The sequence below is a fragment of the Podarcis erhardii genome (assembly GCF_964252035.2).
Source record: "Podarcis erhardii genome assembly, chromosome: 10".
Classification (NCBI taxonomy): domain Eukaryota; kingdom Metazoa; phylum Chordata; class Lepidosauria; order Squamata; family Lacertidae; genus Podarcis; species Podarcis erhardii.
The window spans coordinates 21,284,230-21,296,960 of NC_138500.1; the positions used below are offsets into that span (position 1 = coordinate 21,284,230).

Consider the following 12,731-nt stretch of genomic DNA (forward strand, 5'->3'; position numbering starts at 1 on the left):
TCCTATCAGCCTCTGTTCCTAAAACACTGCAAATCCCAGGCCTGAATGCTTCTATCTGTACTGCCATATCCGGGTTACTTCTTTGCATGTTTTATCAATGCATCTGAATGAGGAAAAGATACCAGTGAAGCTGAAGGACTTGGAAGCTGTAGCAAACTGAGGCACTTCAATTCTAGAATTCATGTTAGGAGAAGAAAGAGCAGAGTAAATCAGAGAATTAACTAGCTTATGGGTGGAGAAGTTGTGGCCCCCTAGATGCTGTTGGATGACCATTCCCCCCCCCCCATATTAATTGACTCACTGGGGCTGGTGGGAGAGATTCCTTCATCTTTGAACTAAATGGAATGGGATAGATCATCTTGTTCCTGCCGCACTCCAAACATCAGATAAAAACTTGCTGTTTTAATGGAGCTGTGGCGTTACCTACAATCAATAACTTACAGTTGTCACACTGAAGCTAATTTGGTGCTCAAATCCAGTTTTCTCTCTCTTTTAGCAGAATGGTAAAATTATTTCAGATGCACTTAATAGAACGTATATATTTGGGCAACAATGGTGGCATTCTGTGTCCAGCTAGGACAGGACTTTTGAATCTGGAAATGGTTTGCCCTGGAATTGCCTCTTTAACTTTGGGATAATCAAAACAAGTGTCCTAATAAATTACCCAAGGCAATTCTAATTCAGTTGCTTTCCTGTATATTGCTCAAGACATTACTAGTTTAGCTGTTTTCCATTTTGTTGTTGGTGTTGTTTGTTTGCAACTTGGTCTATATGTGCAGAGAATTTTCTTTGTTGTCAATCATCCACTTAAATTAACAACTCAGTGGGTGGCCACTTCTACTTCTCCCATCATGACTGCCAACTCCCTTCTGGTCACAGACGTGCCATAGACCAACAGAATGAATCTCACAGCCCCGGCTGGGGAACCCTTGACCTACTGAATGTGCTCATGCCTGAGTGGCCATTTAAACCTGGGTCTCTCTGGTGCTAGTACTACATGCTGCTGGAATAGTGTGGGGAGAAGTCACTGTAGGGGAAGTGGATCCCAAGATGATGAGGTGAAGTGTGAACTGGGTCTCTGTCACTTGCCAAGCCATCCATCTCTACATGTGGAGGCTTGTGGCACTGCTATGTCATCTCCACAGAGGGCCGTAGAGCAGTGCTCCCCCCCAAGGGGGTACAAGATGCTACGCAGTACCGGCACCTTTCTTTTTTGTTTTGTTAAAAAGTTTTGCACTTACTGTGTAACAGCTTCACGGTGAATACCGGCACATGTTTTTCTAGGGGGAAAAGCACTGCCGCAGAGTACTCACTCAGGCTTTCAACATCTCCATTAATATGTCTACACATCACAATAATTTCCAAAGCTTGAATAATTTATTTTATTCACAAGCAATTTCTACAGCATAGACATTTTTATTAGCATCAGAGGAGCCCTCCCCTTTAATGGGGAACCCTTCCTGCAAAAAAACTGATCCTAGTACAGTTACTGTGCTTAACAAAGGCTCTATTTATTTCTGTACACATCCAAGAGTTTCTGGTTACATCAGTTATTAAAATAATATGCCTATTGTAGAGGCCTGGCATTTAGTTTGGGAGAGATTCAGGTGTCAAGTGTTCTCTCTGGGAGTCTGGTTTGCCACCTCAAGGCTGCCCCCGTAGTGTAGTGTAGTGGAAGGAGAACAGAGATCTAGGAATGTATATATATTTAGAACAGGAATGATGCATCATCTGCAAGAGTGCCAGGCATCTGAAGGACGCTCCTTGCTCTGGCAGGTGAATGTGGTATTGATGAGGCTTTAAGTTTTACTTGAAAAAACATCATCTGCCACAGAAGGCAGATAAGCATCAAAGTTGGAGAATGTGGTAAATAATTAGCCAGAGGCTGGATATCTGCCTCCCCAGCTTTCTCTATCACTGGGTTCCTTCTTCATGCTAACAGTTCGGTAACACTCCATCGAAAGAGTGCATAATGCAGCCTGATGCCCTCTGGCTGTTTTTGTTTAATTTATTATAACATTTATGCCCTGCCTTTCTTCCAAGGAGCTCCAGGTGGCCTATATGGTTCTTTCCCCTCTTTGTTTAATCATTGCAGGAACCCTTTTAAGTTAGACCGAGAGACAATGACGGGCCCAAGATTACTCAGTGAGGTTCACGGCTGAGGTGGGATTGGAAGCCTTGTCTACCATGGACCTGGTCTCCCTGGACCAAAGGGCATCTGTGCAGATAACCCTCTGGCCTTGAGCAATTGGCTGATCAAATTGGTTCTTCCTTGTTACCAAATAAATAACTCCACATACAACTTTTTACTTTTTCTTTTAAAAAAATGTTCTATAGATATATACATATAGATACAGTCTTCAAAACACACTTTGGGTGTTAGGACTGTAGGCACTGTGATTTATCTATACTCCATCAAGTAAAGAAGACAAATTGGCTGAGTGTTTTGTAGGCTGAGTGTTTTCTGTGGAAAAGATGGGGGGTGGGGGATCAAAGCAATTCCATGGTATTGCTGAAAGACAAGAATAATGCATGCTTTCCCCAGCCCCTTCAGTACTAGATGGTGGAGACATGATGATCGTTAGGGAAACCTCCAGCAGAGTTACTTCTTACTTAGTTCAGGTTAATGGAACAAATATACACTCAAGTGTTTTCCTTTCTTAACAGCTGTGCAAATATTTTGCTCCCAACTTGCTGTGAGCCAGCAAGTTCTGTGGATGCTGACTATGATGGACCAGTGACATTGCTGGCTGTTGCCCAGTCTGGAAACTTATCCAAGTGAAAGAGTCTAATTCCCCAAGTATTTATTGCCACTGTAACAACCACTAGACCAATCAGATTGACACCAAAGCCAGCTTTGATCTATGAATAAAAAAAACAAGGGAAACAGACCACATTAATTGTCATCAGTTAAGGCAGGACTTCTCCTCTCAAGGTAGCAAGGGGTACAGGTAGACATGCCTTCAATGAAATTATGAGATTAATCATTTTTTTTTAATGTTCTGGACAAAATCCTCAATGTTAACAAGCGGTGGTGAGATTTCAGTTCATCCTAGAGCAGGTGAGAAATCTCTTTTGTATTGTGGTAGTTTTCCACATTTTAACACAAGCACATCCACAACCACACAACCACACCTTCCTTTGACCCTTCTCCATCTGATCCAGTCTGCTTGTAAATTGTGCTAGCAACTTCATTGTTGAAGCTGCTGATAATGGGGCAGGGTAATTCTCCTCTTGGTTTTGCCTTTGTGCCATATCCAGGTAACTCATTCTGCACAACACCTGGCTGAGAACCTGACTCTAAGTATTGCCTTATTTCAGGAAACCTCAGACCCAAGGTAAAAGGTATGCATGCATTTAAACCAACACATGCCTGTCTCTATGCTAGTGTTTTTGTTGCTCTCGTAGAAGTGCGTGTTGGCGTCATGGGCATGTGGGTTCCGACATACACATGTAACTGAACTGAGATAATATCTGAATGGAGGATGGAAGGGGTGCATGCATAAAAACCTTTGGCACTTGTGTAAAATTATTTACCCTATTGTACAGAGGTAAGAGGCTCTTCCTTGATCCCCAGTCAAGATTCCTCAAGCACATTGTGCAATTTACAGAAATGTTGACATCCAATCTGAACTCACAATTGAAATAATAGATGCTATCCAGTTTCAAATTTGGGGGGAAACCATCATTTAAGCACCACAACAAAACAGTTGCAGTGTTTAACTGATTATTATCACTGCCCCATATCTAACCAATTTGATCATTGATCATTCTGGATGCATCACTCTTGGTACTTACCATATCTTTGATCTGGCAGTGCCCATAATTGAAGACAATGGCATTTGGGGGGTTGCCCACTGGCAGCATCACCGCAAAAGAGATGCACATGGTGACAGGGATCAGGGTGTACAGAGGGTTGATTTGTAGGGTTTCCGACTGGAAAGAGAAAGGGGAGATATGAGCATTTGTAGTCAAAGAAAGTAGTAGACTACCAAAGCTTATTCCTTGCAGGAAACCATTGTTTTTCAGAGCCAATTTCAGGTAGTAGATAGAATAAGGTAAAAGGTAAAGGACCCCTGGACGGTCAAAGGCAACTATGGGGTTGTGGTGCTCATCTCACTTTCAGGCCAAGGGAGCCGGCATTTGTCCACAGACAGTTTTCCAGGTCATGTGGCCAGCATGAGCAAACCGCTTCTGGCGCAATAGAAACCAGAGCGCACACAGAAATGTTGTTTACCTTCCTGCCACAGCAGTACCTATTTATCTACTTGCACTGGTGTGCTTTCAACCTGCTAGGTTGGCAGGAGCTAGGACAGAGCAACAGGAGCTCACCCCATTATGGGTATTCGAACTGCCGACCTTCCGATCAGCAAGCCCAAGAAGCTCAGTAGTTTAGACCACAGCGCCACCCGTGTCCCTTAGTAGATAGAGCATTAGATCAAGGAAGGGATCTCCAAAGTGGCACCTGTAGACACCAAAGCACCCAAGTCCCTTTGTCCTTTCAATTTTAAAATTTGGGCTGGCGGGGGTGCAGGTTCTGGTTGTTTGCCCTGTGGGGGGGTTGCCTTAGGTTGGGGGGGGGACGTTACTTCTTTTGGTCTGTGTTTTATTTGTTTTGTGGGAGGGGACTTGGTGTTTTGCCTTCTATTTGGGAGGGGCGGTTGAGCACCATCCATTTTTCTCCTGTGAAATGGGTATTTTGTAGTGTCCACAACAGTTTCTGGGTCCTAAAGGGTTGCTGACTCCAGGACTAAGGCAGCAATCTTATATACATTTACCTGAGAGTGCTTACTTTTAAGTACGCACGTGTAGGATTACTCTGCAATAATATGTTTGTTTTGGCAAGTTTTAGGTTCTTTGTTTTGTATTGTTTTCAAACTTATTTTCAGTTGTATTTGTACTGTTTTAAAAACAATTTTAGCTGTTTTAAAGACATGTCTGCAAGTTGCCTTGAGACATATCTGTAATTGATTGATTGATAATAAATTGATTGATAATTAATTGATCCAAAGTCTGTACTCACCATGCTGCATAAAATAGGTAGGAAGATGGTTATAGTTGCTGGGTTACTAACAAACTCTGTTACTATGGAGACCAGGACGCAGGCCAACAGACTGACAGCCCAAGAGGGAAGGCTACTGAGGGATAACATTTGTCGCCCAATCCATGTGGAAAGGCCGGAAGTCTGTGGGGGAAAGACAGTGGGTGAAAAAAACTGAAGTCGGACATCTCCAGTCCATCAGCATCTTTTCAAGGCATCAGCCCCACTACTCTGCAGGAATACAGAATGGACTGGTCACTACACTGGGCTGAGCACACATAACTGAATACCAAGTTGAGCTATGTGGCCTGGGTTCAGCTAAATTAGCAGAAGATAGCACAAGGACCCTCAATAACACAATGGGGCTTTCCCTCATCTCTGCCCCCACCTTCCAAATGCCCTGCTTTCTCCGATACCTTCCTGTCACAGAGCAGGAGGAGGCAGTGGGTTTGATGCCTGGTGGAGAAACTTCAGAGAGTTTACATGGGCCAGAAGCCAGAGAAAAGGCATTGGTTACTATAGTTTTCTTAATAATTGCAGCAATGATTATATTTATTTGTTCCCACTTTTTGGTGGAAAAGTAAAAACCCACTTAGATTAAAATGCTCACAAGAACTTTTGTTCCCCAAGTAGGTTTTCCTCATAAGTTTAAGATGACCCTACAATTCTGATTTGGCAATCTCTGTACAGTAATCAATTTCTGCAAAACTGTACCTGTGTTCTTAGTATAGTGCACTCTTGCATTTTTTATTTTTTAAAAAGTGGTTCAGAATAGTGAGTGGGGGATCTCTCATCATAATGGGAGATTGCTGAAAGAAATGCTCTTCATGTTGCTTCCACTTCAGTATGCTTATGTTAACCTTGCCTTCAGAGTAGAGTAGGGAAGCAGGGGTTATTGTTTTGCTGTTTTGTTTTAGCTATTTACTTGTTTTTATCCTGTATTTTATTCTGTGAACTGCCCTAAGATTGTATGATGGGTGGTATATAAATCTAATAAATAAATAAAATAAAATAATAAATAAATAAATAAATAAATAAATAAAAATAAACTAAGGATTGAGCCTGGGGCCTTCCTGCAGCCATCAGGAATTCTTTGGCATCATGCTTTTGGTCTATTGTGATTTTACTATCTGGATTGCATTAACATTCATTTAGAATTTTTGCTCAATGCATTTTTATGTATTGCTGGAACCCAACCTGGAGATCATGTCAACATGATGAAGGGTGGTGTACAAATTAATAGAACTAAATCAATGTTTTTGACCCACTCCTAAATTCGGGAGGGACCGAGGGTCTCAAAATGGGGTGAGGATTTCCAACTGCAGGGAATTCACTGCAATACTGAATTCACTTTATCTCTAACTTTGACTAGGCCCCAATATTACAGTGAAAGTCATCCAGGCATCAGTCTTCAGAGTATAATTTCAGTCCAATGTCATGGGGACATCTGTAGATGAAATATACTCAAAGTCGAGAGTGGATTTCATGCTCTTTATTCAGCTCATAGTGGTGAGAAGGAATGGAAGTTCCCCCAAAATGTCTGCTTTATATACATTATTTACACAATGGGCCCCACGTGATTGGCTAATTCCGGGATTCTCCTGTAGGCCAATCAGGTCACGGATTCACTTCCACCTGGAGCTGGATTGGGTGGCTCCTGTGGACCAATTAGACTGCTGCATTCTGGAGCCTATTGTTCTAGGACCAAACAGACTGCTGCCTTTTGGATTCTATTCAACTCAGTACATAACAGTAGAACAGGAAGGAGAAAAAGAGAGAGAGAGGAAGCTCAAAGAATAATAGCTAAGGGGGCACCAGAGAGAGTGAAATTGAGTGAATAGGGTGTGTGTGACCTGAGATAAAACAGCATTCTCTTGAAGAGAGATGCATCATTGTTAAAGAGCTCTGACATGTGTGGATCCCAGTTTTATAGCACAGGGGGTTATCTGGGGATAATGGTGTTACCTTGCATCCAGCTGCTAAAGCATAACCTCCTCCAACCAAGACCACAATCTCCCAGGGCATGGTTTTCTCAAAGTCCTTCCAGGTGATTATTGGTTCCCCTGTGTTAACATTGGTGGAATTTGGAACATCTCCTGCATCAAAGCAAAACACACATAGAAAAATAAAATTGTCATTTCCCCAGGTTCCTTTGCAAACTCAGATTGGCGTGGAACACATTGTTAGGAAATGTTCACAAAGAAACACAGAGTCCTGGAACAGGACTGACAGGAATGAAGACATCCTCCCTCTGCATTGGTTGCTTGCTCTGAACTTTTTTTTTTTAAAAAAACAAAACCCACAAATCTTGTTAGAAACTGAAGCCTATATGAAACCACTTACACTGAGGATGTGCCGAAAAAGAAGGCTTGGGTTAAAAGTAGTCTCACTTAGCAGTCACAAAAGGCCAACATTTTCTTCTGAGGGGCAAATTGTTGTTCCTGTTCTGCTTTCAATTTGTTGAAGTGAGTGTGTGAAGCAAACTGTGATCATGCCCAGCTGAAACAAGCCTGGAGAATCTGAGGTAAGGAAGAGGCAGCCCCTAAATTGTGGAATCTCCCACCACCAAAAGGTTTGTTTAGACATTTAGCTTCTGCAATATGCTGAAGATACACCTCTTTAACCTGGCCTTTGATGCTATATATTGGGAAGGGAGGTTGATGGGAGAAAAGAGCTGAGAAAATGGAAGCTGACCCCAGCCAGAGTCTAGTGAAAAGAAAAGCTTCAGGGAAAGAAGTCTGGCCCTCCTATAAAAAGTAAGAATTTATTAATCTAGCAGAAGACCATTGCCTTCTTTTACAGCAGCCTTACCCAACGTTTTGGACTACAACTCCCATATAGCTTAGCCAGCATGGTTGTGTGATGCTGGGGTTGATGGGAGTTGTAGTCCCAAACATCAGGAGGGCATCATCTTAGGGAAGGCCAGTTTACAGGAAAGCCTCAGAGTTCACAAGTAAACTGGAATGCGAACGGCTGGAATTGCCCACATGTGGTTAATCATCGTACAGTGGTACCTCGGGTTAAGTACTTAATTCGTTCCGGAGGTCCGTTCTTAACTTGAAATTGTTCTTAACCTGAAGCACCACTTTAGCTAATGGATCTCCCGCTGCTGCCGTGCTGCCAGAGCACAATTTATGTTCTCATCCTGAAGCAAAGTTCTAAACTCGAGGTACTATTTCTGGGTTAGTGGAGTCTGTAACCTGAAGCGTATGTAACCTGAAGCATATGTAACCTGAAGCGTATGTAACCCGAGGTACCACTGTACATCATTGCCTCTTACCTATGTATGTTACGCAAATGCTTCCAATGGGAGCCAATCTGGAAACAAGCATTATCTGAAGCTCACTGTTGTGACTGATTTGAATGTGTGAACTCCCCTGCGGGTGCTTTGTGTGTGACTGTAGACCAAAAGGAGCTAATACAAGATGTGTCAAGTGCTCTTATGTTTGAGTCCCTCATACCTTTCCCCTTCTTTCCAAAGCATGGCTTCTTTGCTGGAATCAAGAAGAGGAGGAACCCAAGGAAAACAGAGACTGTGGCATCGGTCCGATAGCCTTTCCTAGGGAAGAGACATGGGGGTTGTTTTATAGAAGGCAGGGAAAACAGGCAGCAGAGATCTGTGTGGCTCCTCCTCTTTCCTCTTAATGGCTTGTTCCAAGTTTTACTGGCTTGCTGCTCATGTTCTTGCAGTTCTTAGACTCCATGTTACATCCCCAAAACACCATGCCATATTTTTTATACATGTTATAGGAACAGTAACACCAGGGTGGGTCCTAATATATATCTCAAGTGTCAAAGGCCATGACAAAGAGATGTGTCTTCAAAATGCTAGGAAAACTACAAAACAAAGGTGCCAAATCTACCTCTGTGGAGAGGGAATTCCACAGCATGGGGGCAGCCCCAAAAGTTGCCCTCTCCTGAGTTGTCATCCCTCAAATCTCTGAAGGTGGTACAACAACAAAGGTGGTCTCAAATCTTACAACCTGAGAGGGTCTGGAGGGAAGGAGATGGTCCTTCAGATATTTGGGGCTGAAGCTTCACATATGAATCCTCAGAAAAACTGAAAAACTACACTTGTAAGTTGTGGCAGCGCATTTATTGCCATAAATGGCTTAAGTGTAGCATAGACCGAAGGCCTTGCCCACAAATTTATTGACAGCTGCACGCATTATTATAGCTAGGAAGTGGAAGGGGCAAGTATAATTTAAATGGAAGAGGTGTGGGATATAGCTATTAATGATAAATTAACATGTGTCATTAAGGTTAGATGGAGAATATGCAGGAGAAATTATTTTGAGGAGATATGGAGGGCGCTTGTAGAATTTGTACTGTTAAAATGGAAAGGGGTCAAATCATCGCAAGAGGTGTTAACATTTTGGGAGGTCGGATAGTTACAATGGAATGGTCTCAGTGGTGGTAGGGTGTTTGCCTGATGTCAAATGTGGCGCTGGAGGCCTCATTGACATTTCAGTATTAAATGCGGCACCAAATATCACACAGGTCCTTCTGGCCCACTCTGCCCCTCCCAACTCCACTTGGAAAAGTTATTGCTACGAACTAGGAACTTACTTTCCAAAGAAGGATGACCAGCCTGGGACAAATCCAGGCTCCCTTGTAAACCAGAGCAAAGTCATCAGGATGAAAAAGAACGCTGTCACCCATTCTGGATAGCTAGAAAGGAAATGGGACAAGGGGAAGCATTTAATACTAGAGAGGCCAATAAAGAAAAGTTTTACCGATTAGCAGTTAGCTCTTTTGTTTTAATTTAGTTTTTTTTTTTAAAAAAAAAAACTCAGCTCCTCAGTTGACAGCTGTGCATGAGTAGCAATGGGCAATTTTTCCATCCTCTCAGTTTCTCCTCTTCCCAATCTTAAATTCTCCACATTTGTTTATGATTTTTTCAAAGTAAAGAGCCTGCCTGAAAATTCACCAGCATTTATTCTAATATGCACCTTTTTGTAAGCAATTCTTTTCTAGTATGATTGTTTCTGCAAAGCAGGTTCCCCTAATATAATGCCTTTTTGTATGTCATGTTCACTAACATTTATTATATGCATTTCTAGGTGCACTCTAACTTGATATATGCATTTCTGCTCAGCTGGAGGACTGTACTGCAAAATTCAGAGAAGCGTGAATTTCAAAGAACATCTGAGTTTCGCTTCATGTAATGTTCTAGAAAGTACGAATTATGTAACTTTGCCTTTAAATGCAAATTGAATCAAATCCTCCCATGCCTATGCGTGAGAAGCAAAACCTATACATTTCTTCAAATATTTAAAGGACTAGAAGACGGAACAGATCAAGAGGTAACAAAGGCAGTTTCTGTATACCTAGCCAGACCATTGGTTCATTGAACGCAGTATTTTCTACGCTACTTGGTAATGGCTTTCCAAGGTTCCAAACAAGGAAAATGCTCAGTCCTACCTAGAAATGCTGGGGATCGAACCTGGGACCTTCTGCATGCAAAGCAGGTGCTTTACCACTGAGCTACAGCCCTTCCGTTTGGGTGGAAAGGGAAGGGAAGCAGATTGTGGCTGAAGCTCAAGAGAAACTTCCTACTGATAGGAGCTGTTTGACAGACTGACTCGGGAGGTGGTGGATCTCTCCTTTGCTGTAGGTATTTAAGCAGAAACTAGACAGGATGCTGTGAGTGCTGAACTTGGTGATGTTTAATGTCCCTTCCAAAGCTATGATTTTACCTAATATTTCCCAGTTTCTCATATTCTTCCTGGATTCTCTTCTCAGACATCTCTTCCCGTCTGGTCTTCTTCTTCTTGCTTAGTGAACATGTCTCTTTAAAACTGAAAATAACGTGAGGCATGGAAACAGAAAGCAATTGGAAGCTTGGTTTGCACCAAATATTCTCTATTTTCATTACTCAACTTGAAACCCATATACTGGATACAGATGAGCCAATTATAATCCCTCTCCCCAACCTACCCTTGGTTTTGTACCATTTTTGGGTGATAGTGAAAATAAACAGGAGTAGATCCTTCTGCATAAGTTTCCACTGAAATGTGGTTTCTCTTCACAGGTGGGGAACCAGTGGCCTTCCAGACGTTGCTGGACTACAACTCCCATCAGCCTTAGCCAATGTGCCCAAAAGTCAGGGATCATGGGCATGTAAGGAAAAACTGTAACTGTAAGTAAACTAAGAAAATCTCTTGCAGATATCCCACAGAAATAAATGGGATTTGCAGAGCAGTGTGCAATATACAGTGTACATTTATACAAAGACTATCACATCCCCAAAGTGAAGCATGGATGACAACACTTCTGTAGCTCATCTGCACAAAATAAGGCACGGGTTTTTGCTACTAGCAAACTTTCATTTGTTTCTTTGCTCATTCCCAATATTTCAGGGCAAGCCCTCCTGATGTATCTCTCACACGTGATGAAAAACATAAAATACACCTAAAATCATATTTTAACAATTACAAATCTAAAACAGAAGTCTGTAGACCAGCATAATAAAACTGATTTGAAAAAATTAAAACAGAGATAACCATTTAAACCAGGGGTAGTCAATGTGTTGCCTTTCAGATGTTTTTGGACTCCCAGCTCTCAGCCAGTCTGACCAAAGGTTGGGTATAATGGGAGTTGTGGTCCAGCATGACCAATCCAGCCCCTTATATTACATGTATTTGCATGACTAGCAACCAAAGGATGATGGGAGTTGTAGTTCAACATCATCTAACAGGCACCATGTTGGCTATCAATAATTTAAGTCAGGCTTCCTCAACCTCGGCCCTCCAGATGTTTTGAGACTACAATTCCCATCGTCCCTGACCACTGGTCCTGCTAGCTAGGGATCATGGGAGTTGTAGGCCAAAAACATCTGGAGGGCCAAGGTTGAAAAAGCCTGATTTAACTGATTAAAATACCCAGCCCAGCATCTTAACTAAAAGCAAACCAAAACAGAGATGGCTTTTCAGATGCTTTTGGAGTCCAGCTCCCACCAGCTCCCGACACAGCTGTCGATAGTCAGCAATGAAGGCAGTGTATCCAATATCATCTGGAGGACCAGAGATTCCTCACCTCTGAGCTAAAATGAGCTGGCCCCTACATCTCTACCCCCTGTGTTTTGCAAGAAATGGTTCTGAATACAGCATGAAAACCCGGTGCAATCTGCACCTGAGCAAAGAGCATATCACTGTAAGCGCCACAGCACTCAGGTCAGGACTCTAGCAACAAGACTGTACCGCAGCAGTAGCAGCTTATCGGAAGAAAGTACATCAAGCCAACTGGCCGACGTTCTTGAATACTGCTGGTGCAGCTGGCCAAAAGGCAGAACTTCAAACATAATGCCGCTGTTATTCTCCAAACTCCACTGACTCAGCAATCGGTCAGATGGCTCACGGAATCGACAATGCTTCTCCATTCACAATAAACCTGTTCCTGCTCTTTAGCCTCCTCAGGAAAGGGGCAGCTCAGTAGCAGGGCACATGTTTTGCATGCAGAAACCCCCCAAGTTTGATTTCCACTTAAATGGTCAGGGAGCAGACAATGAGAAGGACCCTCAAGAGCCACTGCTGGTCAGAGCAAACAGCAAAGGGCTAGAGCAGGGATAGCCAACATGGTCCTTCCCAGAAACTGTCAGACTCCAACTGCTATTAGCCTCAGCCAGCATAGTCAATGGTCAGAGATGATGGCAGTTGCAGTCCATCCGTCTGGAGGAAACCATGTTGAC

General features: G+C 42.7%; 1 protein-coding gene across 2 annotated transcripts in view; it reads right to left on the minus strand.

The window, feature by feature from the left end:
• Positions 1–1,358: 1,358 nt before the first annotated feature.
• The window catches only part of SLC13A4 (solute carrier family 13 member 4), a 41,535-nt gene continuing 30,162 nt past the window's right edge, over positions 1,359–12,731 (minus strand). For both annotated transcript variants that reach the window (XM_081878921.1, XM_081878920.1), the window contains exons 10-16: positions 10,741–10,842; positions 9,611–9,712; positions 8,503–8,600; positions 7,007–7,137; positions 5,024–5,185; positions 3,799–3,936; positions 1,359–2,862 (exon numbers count right to left, since the gene is read on the minus strand). In XM_081878921.1, the coding sequence (XP_081735047.1) occupies positions 2,725–2,862; positions 3,799–3,936; positions 5,024–5,185; positions 7,007–7,137; positions 8,503–8,600; positions 9,611–9,712; positions 10,741–10,842 (871 nt within the window). In that variant the 3' untranslated portion in view covers positions 1,359–2,724. The remainder of the gene's footprint in view (positions 2,863–3,798; positions 3,937–5,023; positions 5,186–7,006; positions 7,138–8,502; positions 8,601–9,610; positions 9,713–10,740; positions 10,843–12,731) is intronic.